This window comes from Myotis myotis, unplaced genomic scaffold, assembly GCF_014108235.1.
Source record: "Myotis myotis isolate mMyoMyo1 unplaced genomic scaffold, mMyoMyo1.p scaffold_m19_p_7, whole genome shotgun sequence".
NCBI classification, from domain to species: Eukaryota; Metazoa; Chordata; class Mammalia; order Chiroptera; family Vespertilionidae; genus Myotis; species Myotis myotis.
The window spans coordinates 89,460,319-89,480,992 of NW_023416379.1; the positions used below are offsets into that span (position 1 = coordinate 89,460,319).

Genomic DNA, 20,674 nt, shown 5'->3' on the forward strand with positions numbered 1-20,674 from the left:
AATAAAACTTGCTAAAATCAGTAAAGGAGATTTAAATTAACGGAAGGTATACCACCTTCACAGAGAGACTCACTCTCTTAAAGACGTCAGTTCTCGCCGTATTAATTGATAATGTCAATATGGCTATCACAGAAATTCCCACGGTGTTGGTTTTTAAAAATGAAATTTACAAACTTCTAAAGAAGAGGCGAGGGCTGAGATTAGTTCAGACCACAAAGTAGGGGCCCTTGCTACAAGTGAACAGAGATTTTTAATGAATATATAGTAGCTAAGGCACCACGGTATTGCAAAAGGACAAATGGAGAGGCCAACAAACATGACAGAAACCAACCCAGCCACCGGTGGCCTTTGCTGCCTGGCCGCGTAGGCATTGCAACCGAGGGGGGGAGGATGACTGGCAGGAAGTGGTCCTGAGACAATTAACTATATGTATACATGGGAAAGGAAAATTCATCTTTATTTCCACCAGAGACAAAAGCAAATTCCAGGCACATCAAAGAACCATAAGGAATGAGCAAAACCCATGACCCCAGGAGATAAGGAAAGATTTCTCAAACAAGACCATAATGAAATTTGGTCTTTGGAAAAAAAAACGATACATTTTAAATCAAGTGACAAAATTATTTGTTATCTATTGATAAATTTTATCAATAAAAACAGAAAATTAATATATTTCATTCCATTAAAATTGACGTCTTCTGTGCATAAAAGGCACCAGAGTGAGTGGGGAAAAAAAGTAATAAACCACAGACTAAGAGAAGACATATCCTGCATTGGTATCCAGAATATGTAATGAATGCCTAAGATAAAAATGAAAAAGCCAAATAAGCCAATAAAAAGTAAGCGATTCTACGAGCAAGCAATTCACAGAATCAAACATAAAAAACTCGGCTCTCTCTGGGAATCAGAGATATGCACATTAAAATCATAATGAGATATTTCAGACACTTTAGATTAGCAACAATTAAGCCTGAGAATACTAAATAGTAGCGAGGGCATTAAGGGAAGGGAACTCTCATTTATTACCGGTGAGAAGGCAAACCGGTGCGATCACTTTGGAAGCGACTTCACCACACCTGATCAATTTGCAAAAGCACGCGCTATTCAGATCAGGCGACTGTGCTCGGAGGTATGTGCCCTCAGAGAAAGGCACAAGGGGTCATGGGTAAGAGCGTTCACTGTAGCAGGTGTATAATCCAGGAGAGGAAAGCTTCAAATGCCCACTAAAAGGACAAGCGGTAAATGAACTGTGCCACACCACACAATGCGACAGTTAAAAGGAACGAAGTACCTGTTTCAACGTAAGTGAATCTCACAAAAACATTGTCAGGCCAAAAATAACATTGCGGGAGAATATATGTCCAGCATGTCGTCAAAAGCAGGCAATATTCTGGCTGTATATTTTTACAGATACTTACAAAAGCGGTGAGAGTCTAGAGCAGTGGTTCTCAACCTTGGCTGCACATTAGAATCACCTGGGAATCGTCTTAAAATCCTGATTTCTGGGCCTCATCCTCTGGAAATTCTGTTTCTTTGTTACTCATGTAGTGGCCCCACCCCATATCAGATATTTACATGACGATTCATAACAGTAGCAACATTACAGTTATGAAGTAGCAACGAAAATAATTTGATGGTTGGGTCACAACATGAGGAACTGCATTTAAAGGGCCAGAAGGTTGAGAACCACTGCTTAGGAGAAGAACCTGCTGCCTGTGGTTCTGGTTCGGTGCCCCCACCTCCATCTGGGGACGCAGAGGGAGTTAGGACGCGGCAGTGCCCCGGGCCCGGCCTCTCACCTGAAGCCCAGGAGGATGGCGGAGGCGATGACCAGGGCGGAGAAGGACAGCGCGTAGCCCACCGTGTAGACGATGTAGAGGGACAGGAGCTGGTCCTCGGGGGAGCTCTGTGTGCACACAGGGACGCGTGGGCCTGCGGTGCCCCAGGACGTCCCTCCCACACCTCTCCTTCCCATGGGACCCTGGGGCCCCCAGAACGGAGAAAGAGAATAACCCAGGCAGATGGTCTCCAGATCCCAGGACCCTGGTCCAAGGCCAGAGGTGAACACGCACCACCTCTGCCCAGGAAGCACGGTGTGCAAAGCTCCCGCCCGGAGCGATGGAGGAGACGACCACGGCCCAGCCCCCCACACCCTGAGGGCCCAGGGCCCTGCTCCAGCCACGCGGGGACCTGCTACCCCTCGCTGGCTGGGAGCCCCCATCTTCAACTCACCCTGTCCCCGCGCTTGGACTCCTCGCACTCCGACAGGTCCCGCCAGGGCAGGCTGGAGTTGTCCTGGTGCAGCCACAGGCCGTCGGCGGTGCAGAAGCGGTACACGTGGCCCTGCAGCACTGGGCGGGGACACGGGGCTGAGCCGCGGCCGAGGCCACGGCCTCTCGTCCTCTGGCCCCCGGGGCTGCCCACGCCCCCAGGACAGGCCTCTGGGAGTGAGTAACGCCTCACACCCACCCACACGCAGACGCCCGCACACTTGGCCCCCTGCCCTGCCAGGTGCCCACCTGGCCCAAGGACAGGAGAGGAGGTCACGAAGGCGGGGCCGCCGCCGCCCTCAGCCCCTCCTCCTGGCTGAGCAGCAGGGTGGTGGAGGAAGCCTTGCCTGCGAGGAGACAGGAGACGACTCCAGCCACTGCCAGGCCCCTGTCTCCGCCTCAGTCACACTGCTCCCAGGTCTGCTGTGACCCCCGCGGCCCTGGCAGCCCACAGCCACCTGCTGCGGCTTCTGATCCGAAGGCTCAGTGCCCACCTCCTCCCAACACCCCTTGGGCATTGCAGGCCTGGAAACCAGTGGGCAGGGAGGGGCTGAGAGGAAGCGAGAGACACGGCCCTGTCCCCAGGGAACCTCAGTCTGAGGGGGGACACAGCCCTGCCCTCAGGGAGCCCCAGTCTGAGGGGGACACAGCCCTGTCCTCAGGGAGCCCCAGTCTGAGAAGGACATGGCCCTGTCCCCAGGGAGCCCCATTGAAGCAGGAAGGAAGCACATTTCCTGGCTTTAATAAGACTCACAGGAAAAAAGCCAAAAATGTGGTCAGGAAGGAAGAGCACAATTGCAAACCAAGGGAGATCGCGCGCAGGCCCAGGCGAGCGGTGCCATTCATTCACATCCAGGCATCAGGACCCCGAGTCCGTCCGCCGGCCACGCTACACTGCCCACCTCCCCGGGGACATGCGGGGCCTGTGGCCACAGGTTTGCTCCATGAGAATGAGTCTGACCCCAGGGCAGGAAGTGGGACAAAATGATGGGGGGGAGGGGAGGGGTGGCACAGGGGGACCCAGGAGAGAAGCTGGAGCCAGGACAAATTTTAAAAGATGTTAAAACCCTAAAAATGTTAAAGCCCCGCTTCCCCAGCCGTGGGAGGCAGAGCCGCGTGAGGGGCAGCGCCTAGGCTCCGGGTGGCAGGGCGGCAGGCTTCCTGGTGGAGGTGGAATAAAGGCCATGTCTGCGGGCGTGGCCAGCCTCCCTGCTGGGGCCCAGGAGGGGCCTAGGCCAGGGCTGTCCCCCAGTGCACACTCTCCCCCCGCCCACCGTGTGAGTGCAGACCTTCAGTGTAGGGCCTAGGACAGCGTCTCCCCGCCCTATCAGGCACCTGCAGGCTGTCCGTCAGGCCCTGTCCTCCCTAGCTGGCCCCCGGGGACTCCGGGCAGCCTCCCTGCTGGCTCTCCTTCCCCTGCCCCCTGCCACAAGCAAACCCTGAACCAGGTCCCTCTCCAGGACAGCATCTGGCACACAGTGAGGCACATCAGCTTGCAGCATCATCGCTTCCAGAAGGCCCTGCATTTTAAGAAGCTTCACCCGGAAAGCCTGAAGCCTAACGGTGGGACTTCTGGCAGCGGCAGAGCCTGTCCCAGCACCCCTGATGCAGAACCAGGCAAGACAGGGGCAGAGGAGCGGGAAGCCTGTCTCAGGCCCCGAATGCATCTGCTGTCTGCTGGGTGGATGCCTGAAACCCTTCACTAGGGGGTCCAGTCCTTTTCTGGCCAAACCAGTGGTAGATAAGCCCAGAGCAGTGCCAGGATCTGGGCTCTCACCTCATGGCGAGTGGGGTTGATGCCAGAGCCTTCTCTGGCAGCCCGTGTGTGGGGGGGGGGGGGGGGGCAGTGGAGAGGAGTGAGAAAGAGGGAAGCAGAGGGGCTGGGGAAGGGAGAGGACACGGCCTGGGGCACACATCATCAAATCGCCCAGTTACCCAGCACTCAGCCCGCGGGAGCCTGACCCCGCCGATACCTGCTTGCCACCGCGGGCTCAGGGCCTGGCACTGCACGGTTGCTGGAGCCCGCCCATCACGCCCCTTTGCACACCCACTCTGCAGGCTGCGCACTCACAGAACCTGTCTCAAGCACCTGCTGTGAGCCCGACACCTCTGAGCGTCACAACCACCTGACACAGTTCATCCTATTTGGCGGGCGGAGAGATGGCGTCTCTAAGAGGCCAAGCGACCTGCCCCAGACCAGCCAGCCAGGGTGCAGCAGGGGCGGGACTCAGACCCCAGCTCTCTGCCCCCAAAGCCAAGAGTTAGCAGCCACAGGCACTGCCAGGAGTCAACCACAGCCACGTGCCGTTTCTCCTCTGCCTTTCCCGAGGCCGATCACCGACATCCAGGGTCCTCCCGGCAGGCCCTCCTGCCAGCGGGACCCCAGGCCGCCGCACCCTCTGGTCAGGGCCAGCGGGGAGGACGGGAGGATGGGGAGGGGGTGTGAGCACAGACATGGTGCTACTGGCAGAGCGTCAGGGATCACCGCGTCCCTGAGACAGTCTGTGTGAGGGTGGCTGTCCATTATCCTTCAGCAGCAGCAAATATTAAAACCCAGGGCTGGCTCCTGGCTGGGCCGTGGTCCCCAGATGCCCATCTCGGCCCAGGGTGCAGCGGGTCCAGGCCCAGCCCTGCTTATCAGCCCAGCTTTATCTGGCCCGGGAGCTGCTGGTAAATCAGCCAGGGGCTTGGCTCCGGTCTTGTCAACACCAGGAGGCAGCCGGCCGCGTGCCAGGAGGCCCAGGGATATTTCATTAAGTCAGACCCTGGTGTTGGAAATAAAACCCCCAATTAAACACTTCCCCTCCCAGAAACTGCAGCGGTGTCTGTAATCAAGCTCACAGCCGCCCTTCCACGTGGCTGCGGCACGCGGGGCCGCGGAGAGCCGCTCATGAATCCATTAGCTCTGCTCTGGCAACGGCAGTGCCAGCAGGATGCCTGGCCCCTCTCACAGACCACAGGCCCAGCTGGGGTCCCCGAGGAGGGTCACAGGCCCTCCCCAAAGTGCTGGCACGCAGGTCAGAGGCGGGGCTCGGGCCGAAGGCATCCGCGTGGGGTGAGGTGAGGGTGAAGCATCAATCACGGCCTGGGAAGAGGAGGGCAGGTTCTGAACCTCACAGACTCAAGTTCAGATTCCGGTTCTGCCTCCACCGGCCACGGGACCAGGAACAGACCTCCTGGGCCTCAGTTTCCTCATTTGTCAACAGGACCATAATGACTGCCCTGCCCGGGTCTGCGGGGTGAGGATTAGGAGATGAAGCATGTGAAGGGCCTAGTGCACAGGAAGCCCTCAACACATGGTCCCCGTGGGACCCTGCTGCTGCGCCCCCCCACCCCACTTTCTCCAAAGAGCACCCCTTCACTGAGGCTGGGGTTGGGGCTCAGGACACCTCCTTAGCCAGAACTCCTCCAAAGCCAAGTTTGTTCCCGTCTCCCCTTGGCAACCCTGGCCTGCCACGGGAGCTCCCCTGCTGCTACTCAAGGGAGGCACCTGTCAGAGCTTCCAGACCTGAGGGATAGGCCACTTTAAACGCGTTTTATGACTCCCGTGTAATTAGAACTGAGCCAACAAGCAGGTAGAGATCGGGAGGGGCTACAGCTAACAAGACCAGATGATGGGTAATAAGCAGATCGTTGTGTGTGGGTGAGCGGCCCTCCTTCTCGCTCTTCCTCTGCCTGTTCATCCAGGCCCGATGTCACCTCTCTCTGGAAGCCACACGTGGGCAGGAGAGGTGGCTCTGACCTCCCTCAGCACACTTCCCGGCTGCTGAGCTGCCCTCTTCAGCCCTGTGGTGAGGGGTCATCGCTACTGCCCAGTGCACACACTCACACTCACACGCTCACACACCCCTCAGCGGGACTCTCGCTGGCCGCCCCAGCTCCTGACACAGACCTAGCTGTTTTGAATGTAGTTCTTTCTCTGATCATTCATTCCTCGGTGTGCTCTGCCCCCCAGAGGCTGACCCCTGTGGACAGCATCACCTGGGCTCTCTGACCTCCACTGGGTTTGACCAGGGGACGTGTCGGCAGAAGGTAGGAGGGCGGGAGGGGGAGAGGCTGGGGGTTTCCTCCCTGGCTCCCTTCCTGCCTTAATTTGGAGGGTCAGGCGGTGGCTCCAGGCTGGCCTCTCTGTCACCACGACCTCTAGCTGTCATGGGGGCCCCAGAGCCCCGTTCCTGCCCCACTCGGGTCCAGGGGTGCTAAGCTTCCCTCAGCTGTAGTCCGTGGTGCTTTATGTACCTGCCGGCCCCAGCTCTGCCCAGCCTCTGTAAGTGACCCCCCACTAAACTCTTCCACATCCCAGCTGAGTGTGTGTTCTGCCAGGATCCCGCCTGAGACAACCCTTCCTTCTGCCCACCCCAACTCGTACTCACTGGCCACTCCCTTGATCAGCCCAAGAAAGATCCCAAACTGCCCCCTTCCTGCTCCCACATGCCCTGAGTGGGGGTGAGGGAAGCTCCCGGTGCCAGCCCCTGCCCAGGGGGCTGCCAGGACAGGCCAGAGGCAGCAATTCTGCTGCGGGAGCCGGGTGGGTGTCTCTCCGGATCCCTACCTCAGGGAGAGGGGCAGGGGAGGCAGCGTGGGTGAGTCTGAGTGTCAAAAAGGGGCATGAATTAGCGTGGGAGTCAGGGGGGGCGGGGGCTGGCAGGGGCCTGGGCTGTGCCGTTATCTTCGTGTAGAAAGCAATAAAACTGTGTTCGCTCGTAAACGGGCACCACCAGGACCCATTTCCTGCTCAAATAAAATTAAAGGTGATGGATGGAGCCAGCGGCAGCGGGGGAGCGGGGGGCAGCTTGTGCTGAGTGATGGGCCCTGTCCGGCGCCTGGCTCCGGGGGGTCTAGGGCGCAGCCCAGGCTGGCTGATACACAGCCTCCCAAACCTCTGGGAGGCAGGGGACGGGGAGGTATTCCGGGAGGTGGGGGAGGTAAATAGGGTGAGAAAAAAACTAACAGCAGCCGTTTTTCAAGAACCTGCAATCCTCCCAACACCCCCATCACCTGGCTCCATCCCATGTCCCAGGTGAGCCAGCTGAAGCACAGGGAGGTCTGAGGATTCCCCCAGCTCACACGGCCGCTCAGAACAGCAGCCAGCACAACCACTGGATTGTAAGACTCGGCTTTTCCATCTCTGGAAAGAGGGCAGGCAGCTCACTGCTCTCCCTCAAGCTGTGCCCAGCCAGCAGACGCCCCAGCCATTCACCTGTCTCCATGCCCAGGAATACACATGTGCACACCCACACATGTGCGCGCGCGCGCGCACACACACACACACACACACACACACACACACACACGCTCATGCTCATGCTCACACACTCAGGGAAGCTGGGATAGCAGTTAAGCCAGACCCCTGACTGAGTCCTGGGTCTTCTATTTACTAGCTGTGTGAGCTTGGGAAAGGCACTCAGCATCTCTGTGCCTCGGTTTGTGCCTCTGTGAAACGGGAAGACAGTCAGAGTACTGGCCTCACAGAGTTGTTGTGAGGATCACATGAGTTTAGGTGTGTAAAGTGCTTACAACAGGCCACAAGGTGCTATGTGAAGGGCCCTGTTGTAGCCAGGCTCGCCCTGTGCACCTCAGGGAGGTGGTGTCCCGGGGGTGGAGAAGGGGAGCAGCTGTAGGACTCCTGCTGCGGCTTCATATGACCTCAGTCCTGAGTGCTGAGGCGAGGCTCATGCCAGGCCCTGCCAGGTGAGCTGATGTTCAGCTAAAGGGCGCCTCGTCCTGGAAGGCCGCTGGCAGGGCCTCATTTTCACACTTGCTTCTGGGCTGGTTTCTGCTTGGTCTCAGGTCCCCTCGGGCACAGTGGTTACTAGTAAGATCACAGGCTGGGTTCAAATCCTGGCTTTGCCGTTTACCACATCCTTTGGAGCAAGTAGCTTAAACTTTCTGGGGTCTCAGTTTCCTCATCTTTACAAGAAGCATAACCAGGGGGTAGTAGTAAAGATTAAATGAGCACCCTACTTTCACCCTGGCACATAGTAGGTACTCAATAACTATCAGCCCTGACTATAATCATTGTTACGAGAGAGTGTCTTTTCTCCCCTGATTGGGACTGAGCTCCTGGAGGCAGGGTGCTGTCTTCGTTAACCTCCCTGACACCTGAGATAGATGGGTAGTGTGGGGGTGCATTAACTACCCCTCCAGTCAGAGACCCCCATGCAGCCTCTGTAGGTCTCTGTACTCCAGTGACCCCTCACTTATCTGGTCACACCTTTCCCCATGCAGGGTGTCCCCTGCAGGCAGGAGTGAGCTAGGAGGCCTTAGGGACAGCTCCCCAATGCCCTCACCACTACTCCCACTGGGTCCATCTGCCTGGCGAAGCCCTGAAGAGTTAGGAGGTGGCTACAGGCCACCACCAGGTACAGGGCACCTACCAACACCCAGCACACACACATGCATGCATACATGCATACATACATCAGAGCAATGGCACCTCTAGGTATTGTCCCTCGGTGAAACCCCAGCACTGTTCCCACCTGGCTCCTTTCCTAACTACTGGATGAGGGGCCCACATTTCTCCTTAAGTCAGACCCCACACTTCCCCCACCCCACCTACCAGCACAGCCTCAGGCCCAGTTACGCCCAATGTCCCCCACTGCCCCTCACCCCAAGGAAAGGCAGGCAGCTACCCAGGAGGAGGCCTAAAGACCTTCTGGGGTGAGGAAGGCTGTGTCCCAGTGGAGAGGAAGCAGCGTGCACCCCACCCCAACAGCACCCCAGTCTCCTGGACGCCGGAGGGTGGTCCACACCAGGGGAGGGGACTCACCGCTGTTGGCCCAGGGCAGGTACCAGGGGCAGCTGACATTCACGAAGGAGCCGGGTGGCCCGTCTGGCCAGCAGGCATAGTCATCAAAGGTCCGGTTGCAGAACAGGTCTGGGTGCAGAGAGAACAGTCCTGAGTCCCGGCCTGTCCGAGGCACTTCCCCACCACGGGGCTGGTGGGGGCAGGACCCCGCGCTCTGCGAACTCCACTGAGCACCTACTGTTTGCCAGGCAAGCAGACCTGGCCACTCAGCAGCGGCACTTGGAGCAAGCTGCTTAATGTCTGTCTTCCCTCATCTGTAAGATGGGGGTGACCCCGGTTCCACGGGGCTTTGTGGGCTCACACAGTGCATGGCATGGAGAGGACGGAGCATAGGAAGTGCTCAATAAACAGTCTCCACAGGACTATTCTTATACATTGCATTCGAGGGGGGAATGGTAGCTCACATGACTGTTCTCACCGTCCTAAGGTTGCTGCGTTGTGATTGCAGGGTGAGGATTTGAACCCAGGCCTATTGGTCTCCTAACCCCCGTCCCCCCCAAACATTCATTGTTATAAATATGCTGGTGGGCCTACCGTCCCTGCACAGGCTGGGAAGTGCTGAGGACACAGAATGGAAAGGCCTGAGGGGCCCAAGCCGGGACAAGGGGCATAGACATCAACAAGACAACACCCAAAGCACAGGGCAGATATGGCAGCCCAGAGGTGAAGGATGCCCACCGGAGGCACGGGGGGGCGGGGGAGGGGCACCTGGACTGACCTGTGGCTGGGGGTGGGGCCTCCGTCAGGAACCGCTGGCACTGGTGGCGATATTCGCGCCATTTCTGCACTGTCTCCGAGAGGGACACGGTGGCACCCTGGGGGGAGGGCAGAAATGGGGGCCCTCTGGTTCAAGCCAACCTGTCTTCTAACCCCCGCCCCCAACACACCTGGTTTCTGGAAGGCAGCTATGCTCACCCCTATACTACCAACGCAACCTCACACCTGGTTTCTGGATGTCCAGGGGATCTAGAGCCCCGAACTCCACCAGGTGCTGGCGGTCTAAGAAGGGGAGGGAACCAGTGGCACTTCAGGGGGATATTTTTATGTCTCTGTCCCTCCCAGGGGACTGGTGCCCAGTCTGATGTGTGGCAGTGCCCAGCAAGTGTCTCCTGACTGGATGCTAGGGGGGAGGAGTGGGGGGAAAGAAGGGGAGGATGGGTGTCAATCATGGTCTCCTCTGACCTCACCGAGGAGAAAGTCCCTGGGAACCCCATGCTTTGTGACTGCCAAGGGCTCCGCTGCCAGTGCCCAGTCAGCCTGCCAACAGGATTCTCAAACTTTCAACCATTCTAGAAGGGAAATACAGGCCCAGAGTGGGAGAGGGACGCAGTCAGGGCCACACAGCACCCGAAGGGGCAGAGCTGAGGCCAGCTGAAGTCCTGGGGGGCACGGGTGTGGTGGGGCTCACTGCTGGTAACTCGCTCCCTCCTGCACAAAGCAATCCTGTCGGGGAGGCAACACCACTCCCCAGTGTCCCCCTTTAACATAACAACACAAGTCAAACAGGCAGCTCAGCTTCAGTTGCTGAAGACGGGGAATCCTGGGGACCTGGTGTGAAGGGGTCAGGAAAGTTCCAGAACATGGAGCTCAGGCCTGTGATGGGAGGGGTCCCCCATCTGTGACCAGGGGAACATGAGTTTCAATTTTCAGATAAGGTAACGGAACTGTCCTTTTAGCATGGAGACCCCAATGGACCCACCCAAGTGAGAATGGTCCCTTCCAAACATTTTTATGTGCTTCCTTTAGGTTTGTCTTGGGACTCTGTTTCTTTCCTTTCCTTCCCTTCCCTCCCCTCCCCTCCCCTCCCCTCCCCTCCCCCCTCCCCTTTCCTTTCCTTTCCTTTCCTCTTCTTTTCTTTTTTTTCCCCCCTGAACAGGCTCAAGATTATAAATATTCCTCATGTAGAAGCTACAGATGCTGAAATGACCAGGGAGCCCCACATGTAAAATTTAGGATGTATACATAATTTAAAACAAAATTTCACTTTTTGAAATCACAAACATAGACACGTGTGCTGAAATCAAAATAGTTTGCTTTGGAAACTCACAGCCTTACTGGTCTGGTTTCTGAGCATCCCGCCCACAGGGAGCTGAGTCCTGGCTTATAAGACACGGCCTGGCCCGTAAAGACACAGGGTACCATGTGCTGGTCCCCCAGGGAGGGGACCAGGCCTGCCTGAGCCCCAGCCACATTCCTGGAGTAAGCGTGCTGAGGCCACATGGGCCACCTGGAGGATGGAGCTCCTCTGAGGGCAAACTTCAAGTGTATTTGTTAAATAAATAAATAACATGATTCCTTAATCAACCTCAACAGCAGCAAAGGCAGCGGCAGGATTTTAGCTACAAGTGAGGCCTGGTGGACCCACCCCACCCTCCAAATCCCTTTCCTGCGGCTCCGGCCCTGCCTGCAGTGGCTGCTGGGGCTGCTGGGGCTGCTGGGGCAGGTGACCCTGGTGGCAGGAGGGCAGAGGCTGGGAGCATTCCCCTGACCTCTACTTCTGGGAGGAGAGCAGGCAGGAAGCAAGGTCACTGCTGGGAACTGGGGCAGAAGGTATGTCTGGGCCAAGGACTGGGGACAAGGCAGCTGTGGAGACCAGAAGTCTCAGGGTGGGGGTGGGGAGGTTAAAGGCCAAGGTCAGGCCATGAAGGCCTGGCCACCACCTCAGGGAGCTTCAGCCGCAGGCAGACTGTCACCTGCTCTATCTCAGACTGGGGCTCCCTGAGGACAGGCTGTGTCCCCCTCAGATGGGGGCTCCCTGAGGACAGGGTCGTGTCTCCCCTCAGACTGGGGCTCCAGTTATAAGAGGAATAAGCCCCGAGGATATAACGTGCAGTGTAGGGAATATAATCAATAGTATTGCTACAACTATGTACACTGGACTTATCATGGTGATCATGTCAGAAGATAAATAAATATTGAATCTCTATGTTGTGCACCTGAAACTAATATGGTATCATATGTCAATTATAATTAAAAATAAGTAAAGTGCTATGAGAACACACACACACATACACACACACACACACACACACAAATAAGAACAGGCCTGTGTCCCCCTCAGATAGAGCTCCCTGACGACAGGGGTCCTGCACCATCTTGGGGTCTCCAAATACTGCTCACACCCCTCCTGTGGCCCCTCCCAGGACTAATTAACTGGACCTTGGGCCTCTCCCCACCTGGGGTTATGGGAGCCACACTGTGCCAGGCTCTGGGTGGTGGTGTGGGGGATGGGCGGGCCTGGGGAAGATGAAGATGTAGGACCCAGCTCTGGCCTGAGAGAGGCCCCAGGCCAGGGCTGTGCCCTTCACTTGTGGGTGGGGTGGGTCCTTGCTTTGCAGGACAGGACAGAGAAGGGGTGGTGGGTGGGCTCAGGCTGGGCCAGGCCCAGTACAGACTCCAGGCCCTGGGAGACTGGGAGCTGGGGATGAACCCAGGGTGGTTGGGGAGGGACTGGGCTAGTGAAGGTGGGGGGAGGGCGTTGCAGCCGAAGGGCCCAGCGGGGACAGGGTGCAGAGCAGGGGCATTGACACTCCGGGAACAGAGGAAAGCCGTGGACTGAGGTTCAGGAGGATTCCTGGGCCAGAGCGGGACCTGGACAGAGTTGAGGATCTGGCCTGGGGCAGAGCTGGGGGCCACCCGGGGCAGCTGGACCCAGGTGCTCAGGTGGACTCAGTAACACAGTGGAGGGTAAACAGCCTGGCTTTGGGCTCAGACCTGGGCCTGACATGGAATTAATTAATTAACCCCCATAAATTGTTTGTGACCTTGTGCAAGAATTGTAACTCCAGCCTCAGTTTTCACCTGTGCAAAATGGGAATAACAGTCCCTCCCCACCCAGGCTTGTTGTGAGGAATGGGTGAGTGAATGCTGAGAGCGGTCCCTGGCAGGGAAATGCCCGGTCAACGGCACGCCTCGGGATTTCTGCTGTTTGTGGGAGGAGCAGTGGAACAAGCAGCCTGGCTTCCTGGGGAGTCTGGGCCCCACCCCTCCATCACTTTTAGGATCAACACCCTCCCCAAAGCAGAAAGCAAACATACTTTCACCCAAGGATCAAGCAGCCAAGAGGGGATGCAGGGGACTCCATGTCCAAGGGAGGGAACAGTGAGGAGGGCCAAGGCCCTGTCCACGAGCCCCAGCCCCACTGCATCCTCCCCTGGCATGAGGCCCCGCCCCAAGCCAGCGAGGTGGGGCTTGGGCTGCTGGCTGGCGGGAGGACACAGTGGAGGGTGCCTCCCCTCACAGGGCAGCAGAGCTGGCCCAGAGTACAGGGCAGAGGGAGGGGCCCGCAGGCCTGGGTGAGGGCAGGTTGGCAGTTTTTAAAACTGGGATTTGCCAGGCTTCATGGGATCTCTCTAAGGGGGGTGAGGGCAAATGAGGGTGGAGTTTACAATAGGAGGGGGTGTCTCTCAGATTCAGGAGGTGAGAAAGTGGATGCCAGGAGGGAGTGGTGTGCGAGCACTGAACCGGGAGTCACAGAGTACCAGGACCCCTGGCCTCTTGGTTTAGATCTCAGCTGTGACTGAAGGGGCATATTTACTCTTTTGGGGCCTCAGCTCCTTTGCCTATAAAATGGGCAAATCGTTCTCAAAGAGCTACCGCACAGATCCGGCAAGACAAGGCAGGTGAGCACCCTCATGAGGTGACAGCGTGAGGAGGAGGGGGCGGAGAGGAAGGATGGAGGTGGAAGGACCCTCCCAGCCCCGAGCCCCAGGAGGGCACTCTCTCCAGATTGGCTGCTAACCTGAAAATCCCTCCTACGGTTTCATTCCTCCCAGTGAGTAAGTGAATCGGATTCTTTTCTTTCCTGAGAACTGGTTTGATTGAAGGGGAGAAGGAAAGAGACCTTGCCTCTCTGGGCCACTGAGGCAGGAAAAATGGGAGAGGGCCACCTAAAGAAGAAAGAGGGCTGGGAAGACAGCTCTGTTCCCTGAAGGCTCCTCCCAGGACGCCAAGGCCCTTCCTCTGGCCACTTCCTAGGGCCCTAACCACTGGCCCCTGTACCCTAGAGGGGTGGAGCTGTCGGCCCCTGGCTCTTAGACACCCCTCCTTTTTGTTGTCTTAAAGGGCTCCAGATACACGAGCGAAAGGGCAGGGAAAGGAATAGTGCACACGCGTTCTCACATGCACAACAACCTCACACGGATACCCTGTCACATACATTACCCCCCATGTCAGCACATGCTTACTTCCTGAGAGATGACCCAGAGTCTCATACATGCTGAGACACTGCCCACAAGACACACACACTCACACACACACACACACACACACACACACACACACGTTCCTTGACTGACATATACTCAACTCACAGTGTCACACACATACATACAGAGACACAGCCACACATTCTGTGACAAGCGCTCTATCTCTCACCCACGCCCAGGCTCATCCTGGCAGCCAGCCAGTCACACACTAAGATGTCACACACACACACACACACACACACACACACACACACCTTCCCAGACACAGTATCACATATGAGGTCACAAACACATATGCACTGTCAGACACAATCACATGCTGAGATGTCTCACACACAGTGACACACAGACAGACTGTCACACGCACAGGGTCATGTACGAGCACTCAGAGAAACAGGCCCATACAGCCCTTACCCCCTGGTCTGTCTCTCAGTATCTCTCCCTGTTTCTATGTCTCTGTATCTCTCTAACACACACACACACACACACACACACACACACACACGAGTGTGTATAGAGGCAGGCGGCAGCTAAGGCATCAGAGGGCAGGATGTGATTTGCTGGTTGCTCCTGCCCCGGCAGCCACCTGGGCCCATGTCCAGGAGTGAGCCCAGCTCAGAACAACATCCACGCTGACCGCGGTGCACCCTGGACTCCCTCCGTCCTCCACTGGGGTGCAGAGCTGGGCCCCCACAGCCCCTCTCCAAGCCCTATTCTGCTGCCTCGGGGAAGGCTTCCGATTCCCGAGGACAAATGGGTCAGTTCTGCCAAGTGGCCGAAGCTGCCTTAGGTGCCAGTGTCTCCGTGCCCTCCATACCCTAGTTACAGATAAGGAAGCTGAGGTTCGGGATGGTCAGGTGTCCCATCCAAGATCACCAGCTGGTAGACTCAGTATGTGAACCAGGTTTGTCTGGTTCTAATTTGGGTGTCAAAGGCCTCCCCGTCCCCCAGCAGAGAAGCTCCCTCACAGGGGCTTGGGGCAGGGTGGGTGGGCCTTCCCAGCAGCAATGGAGAGGCCTACGGTCCTTCCTCAGAGCTCACCCCCCTGCCTGCAGGGGCTGCTTCCTGACCTGACCGCGGAGCTCCCTGTGGGACCTGCCTTCAGTCCAACCTGGGCAGCCAGGTACTGGGCGCCAGCCCGGCCCCGCTCCTCTCTGATCCTGAACCGCGGGGCCACCTTACACAGGGAACCTTCTTTTCTGAGCTCCCCGCCCCCATCAGTGGCCTGGAGGGGGTAACACTAGTCTTGCCAACCTCATGAACAGAAAATAGAATGTAAAATTTACCTTCTTTTCGTCTTATATGCAGACATGAGGCTGTCACAATTATTGCGGTCTCATCTCAAAGTCCCTGTCCCTCACATCTCCACGGTAGCCAGGGATACTCAGGGCCCCCCAACAAGAGCACGCCCCAGGTGGCACCATCTCTGCTCAGAGCCTGGCTCACCCTGCCCTTCCCTGCCCCCAGCCTTGCTATGGCCCCAGGATATTGGGCTTTAGCCTTCGCCCAGGGCTGAGGGGATCAGAAGGAAGGGCAGGTTCAAGGAGCCTGTCTCCTCTGGGGAAAGGAAGGAACTTTGGGGAGAAGACAGGTAGCCTCCAGAACCTCTCCTCTTCCCTGAATCCAAACCCGTCTACACACCCGGCCTGGAGCAGGATGGAGCCCCACCCCACCTTCGCCCAAGAGAGGAGGTGAAGGTGAGGGAGAGGCAGGTCATGGGCCTGCAAGTGCACCAGGGAAGCCAAGGCCTGGCTGAGGGGTTGGAGGAGATGCTGTGTGTGCCTGTGGGAGTGAGGGGGGTGGAGGTAGGGGGGTGTCTCCTCTGGCCAGAGGCAGTAGCTGGGCTGGGGGACAGGGACACAGAGGGCATCTGGAAAGGAACTTGGGGGCTGAAAATGGGCTGGCACCTTAGCTGGGAGGCACATCTGTCTACATCTGGATTCTAAGGGGTGGAGTAGGCCCCCACCAGGGCAACAGCCCCTCATCCTGCCTCCCACCTGTGCCGGGACAGGTTCCAAGGCCTGTATAGACACCCGCACTCCCCGCGGCTCTGGGTTCGTGGGGTCTGGGACTCGGAATGGGAGGCGATGGAAGGGACAGTTGCCAACACAGGACAGGCCACCCAAGCCTGTGCCTCCTCTCTGCTCAAGCTTCTCACAGCGTCTTAGGACAGCCCCCTTCCCAAATGCAGGCTGACCACACGGGGCTGGAGACGGGACAGGCAGGGAGGCAGGGGGGGCCATAGAGGGGGCCTGCTCTCCAGCCGCGAGGAGGCCAAGGTGTCTGCCTGCCTCAGGATGCGCTCTGGTGTGTGTTGTCCACCAGGGGGTCAGAAGGGGGCTCAGGCTGGTGTAGGGGGGCCTGCTGCCTCCAGGGGGGCAGGAGCCTCCAGCCTGCTTGCCGCAGGGGCTGGGGGGAGTGTGCGTGTGACAAATTCCACCTGCGAGGTCACCAGGAAGGACAGTGAGCAGCGCCGCAGGGTCCCTGGGGCTATGAGTCAAAGGCTGCGCTGGGCGCCCACACCCGCCCCTCCGCCCCCAGCGCCTTCTCAGGGTCTCAGGGTCTGCGACCAGCCAGGGGCAGCTGGGGGTGGCACTGCGGGCAGGGGTCGGGGCGCAGCGGGGCGGGGCCGGGGCGGGCGCAGGGGAGAGGCTGAGGCCGGGGAGGGGCGAGCCGGCCGGGCCGGGCGGCGGGCCCGGGTCCGAGGAGAAGGAGTTGGGAAAGTGTCTGGGAGACGCGGCGCCAAGTCAGCGGCGGGCGGCCGCGGGGCAGCTGGCGCCCCGCACAGGGGCCCGGGCGGCCGGGCAGCGGGCGCGGCGCGGGGAGGGTCGCCCCGGCCAGGCCGCCCCGTCCGCCCAGCCCAGGACCAGCTCCGCAGTCCCCGCTCCCTGGAGCCCCGGCTCCCTCCTCCCTCCGCCTGCGGTCGCGGAGTTTCTCCCAAGTCCCGCCGCCCCTGCCGGGACCGCCCGCGCCCCCCCTTCCCCGCGGGGCTCACCTGCGGGCGGGGGCCGGCCCTGCCCACCGCCCCGAGCAGCAGCAGCGCCAGGCGGAGCGGCCCGGGGGCGCCGGCCATGGCGGGCTCAGGACCGGGCCATCGCTGCCACCTGCGGAACCGGCGACTGAGCCCGGCGGGCGGGCGGGCGGGCGGCGCGGGGAGGAGCCGGCGCGGGGCGCCCCGCCCGCGGGAGGGGCCAGCGGGTCCCCGGCCTTCCTCCTCCCCGCAGCCGGCACCCCGCAGCCCGCCGCGCGCTCCGTCTGTCCGGGACCCGGGAATGCTGGGCGGCCCTGCGTCCCCAGCGCCACCCCCGCTCCCCGACCTCCGCCCAGGTGCCCCGGCTAAGGAAAGCCAAACCACCCCCACCTCTCGGGCACCCAGAGGAAACTGGACCCGAGGAGCCGTGGGACTCGTCCAAGGTCACTCGCCCGCAGGACCCTCCCGGAAAGTGTCACCCCAAAACCTGCGAGCGACTGGGAGGACAGACCCACTCCGAGGGGTGACTCCTTACAAGGCCGCCCCTGTCCCAGCTCTGTCCGGAGGGCGCCCTGGGACTCTGGGCTTGGGGGAGGGGAGGGCGAGGAGGAAGGGTGGTGGAGCCCTGCTGCTGGGGAGATCTGGGGGGCCCGCTCCTGGAGCCCCCACGGGAGCTCTCAGGCCTCAGTGTCCCGTGATAACGTGGGCCCATGGTTCGTGGCTGCTCCCTGGGACCCCTGCATCGTCTCCTGGTATTTTACCTCCAAACACATGCGGGCCAGGGGTGGGGGTGGGTGGGAGCAAGTGCTGAGCGGGCACTGATCCCGTCCCCTACTGCCCACGAGGAGAGGGGTAGGAAAGGGGATCCCCCCCAAGAACTGGGACCTGTCCGGGGCATGTCTGGAACATTCCGAAGGGAAGGAGGTTCTGTTGGTGTAGCTCCTGGGGAGAGAACAGAACTTAAAGCCCAGAGGAGGCCTGGTCTAGGGGAGGAGGAAGGGGGAGGGGGAGGCTGGGGAGAGGAGGGGAGGGTTGGAGGTGGGATGGGGGCAAGAGGGGAAGGGAGACAGCCAGTGGCCCCATTCCATTCTCCTCTCCAGCAAGCTCCTCTCCATGGCCGGGAGTCGGTCACTCCCGCCTCTTCCCTGAAGTGGGCCTCACAGTCACCTCTGTGTGTCTTGTAGGGTGTTTGTTCAGCTGCACAGGACAGAGACCCCAGACCACAATGGCGATCAAGGGCTGGGTCCTAAAATTGAGATGGAGTTTCAGACCAGGGCTGGAGCGTGGCTGCTGAGCACCAGTCCCGGGCTCTCCTGGCCGCCACTTCCTCCTGGTCCCCAGCTCCCACCTAATGCTCCAAGGTGCTGCTCTGCCCAGGCCCCAGCCTGACACCCACACTCCAGGCAGCAGGCAGAAAGGGGAGACGGTGCCCCTCCTCCCGCAAGGACACACCCTGAGGGCCGAGGCTGTCAGACCCACCCATTGGCCAGGACTTAAGACACCTGGGCAGTGGAAGGGGCTGGGAAAAGTGCCTTTGATTCCAGGCAGTCACTGGCAAGGTTACATCTTGGGGCTTTTATTACTCTAAAGGAAGGCAAATACAGTTGATTCTTGAACCAGAAGGGTCTGGGGTGCTGACCCACTCAAAGTAAAACAATCCACGTGTAAATAACTTTTGACTCCCCCCAAACTGTCATTGTTCCTTGTTATCTGTGTCCCTTGAATCTCTCCTCTCAGGGATGCTCAAATCCCTGGATGCTAAGGTCTCATGTACAATGGAGTAGAACGATGCTTACAGTCTGCCCTCCACACCCACGCTGCCCAACCACAGATCAAAACCGCGAATTTCTACCTGCTGTTGGTTGAATCTGCAAATGGGCAACTTGGGGATCAGGAAGGCCAATGGGATAGTTATGGGGGGAAATCCACGTGCAAGTGGACCTGTGCAGTTCAACTCTGTGTTGTTCAGGGCCAAGTGTACATCTACCTAGATCAGCGGTTCTCAACCTGTGGGTTGCGACCCCTTTGGGGGTTGAACAACCCTTTCACAGGGGTCGCCTAAGACCATCAGAAAACACAAATATAATTACATATTGTTTTTGTGATTAATCACTATGCTTTAATTATGTTCCATTTGTAACAATGAAAATACGTCCTGCATATCAGATATTTACATTACGATTCATAACAGCAAAATTACAATTATGAAGTAGCAACGAAAATAATTTTATGGTTGGGGGTCACCACAACATGAGGAACTGTATTAAAGGGTCGCAGCATTAAGGAAGGTTGAGGACCACTGATCTAGATGGATAGGTGGATGGCTAGATGGATGGATAGACAGAGAGACGAGAGAGAGAGAGAGAGAGAGAGAGAGAGAGAGAGAGAGAGAGAGAGAGAGAGATAGCTGGCTATTGAGAACAACTTGCAGGCTCTACTCTGCCAGGGGGGAGGTGAGGAGAGGAGAGGACAGAGGAAGATCTAAGGCAAGAAAAGTATTCAGACTGAACTAGGTCTTCACTAAGAGCTTATCAACCTCCAAATTCCATCTATTCCTGTGTCTACTGAACACTGAATGAGGCCCCCCCCCCCCCCCCCCGTAAAGTGGAGACAGTCTGTCCTCAGGGAGAGTCTACCCTGATGCAGGAGGGGGCATCACACAGTGGCCTGGCAGCAGGCAGATTACAGTGACAGTCATGGCCAGCGGTGCTCGGGAGCCTGCCCTCAGCACGTGGAAGACCATCGCCCTCGGCCTGGGCTTTCTCTGACTGGCAGGGGACCCTGTGTTCCCCTAGGAGCGGCTCTCGAGCGTGAAGGGATAGGAGTGGATCGGTAAGTGTCCAGCTCCTCACCGCCGGATCGGACAGCTCAGGTGGGTACCACAGTCTCCCCGACGCCCTGAGCGGAAACCTGCTCAGGAATGCACCTGCTCTTGGCTTCCTTCCCTGGCCTGTCTCCCTTCTCACTTCCCAACGGCCGTGCTTCCTGGAGGCCCCTCCCAAACAGACATAAACCGCTTGCCGTCAGTCCTCCTCGCTGGGCTTGCTCCTGGGAGAGCCCCGCTGAAGACGGTGGGCATCTGAGAGCACCCGGGGGGGGGGGGGTGGCCCCTGAGCCCAGAGACACGGGGAGCAGATTACTCAGCCTCTCCTTTAGCACCTGGGGCCCAAGCCTCTGCATTTGCACCGCCGCCGCTTCTATCTGAGCATGTGCCACCGGGATTATCCTGTCTCCCCATCACTCAGGCTCTGAGCAGCCGCAGCCTGTTTCAGAACTGGCACAGGCCTGTACCGTCAGTGCCCAGTGTCCCAGTGTTCGCAGACCTCCCAGTTCTGTCTTGGGTATGCTGGGTGATGCTGGGTGGTGTGTGTGTGGGGGGGGGGGGGGGGGCAGGGCAGTTGCGTGCCCTAGGGCTGCT

The 20,674-nt window shown here is 58.6% G+C and overlaps 1 protein-coding gene across 1 annotated transcript in view; it reads right to left on the bottom strand.

Annotated features, from left to right (window-relative positions):
• GLP1R (glucagon like peptide 1 receptor) overlaps nucleotides 1–17,403 on the bottom strand; it is a 32,674-nt gene extending 15,271 nt beyond the window's left edge. Inside the window, exons 1-5 of the mRNA XM_036318058.1 lie at nucleotides 17,281–17,403; nucleotides 9,797–9,893; nucleotides 9,040–9,147; nucleotides 2,233–2,351; nucleotides 1,800–1,906 (exon numbers count right to left, since the gene is read on the bottom strand). Coding sequence (XP_036173951.1) covers nucleotides 1,800–1,906; nucleotides 2,233–2,351; nucleotides 9,040–9,147; nucleotides 9,797–9,893; nucleotides 17,281–17,358 — 509 coding nt within the window. The 5' untranslated portion in view covers nucleotides 17,359–17,403. The remainder of the gene's footprint in view (nucleotides 1–1,799; nucleotides 1,907–2,232; nucleotides 2,352–9,039; nucleotides 9,148–9,796; nucleotides 9,894–17,280) is intronic.
• Nucleotides 17,404–20,674: the final 3,271 nt, after the last annotated feature.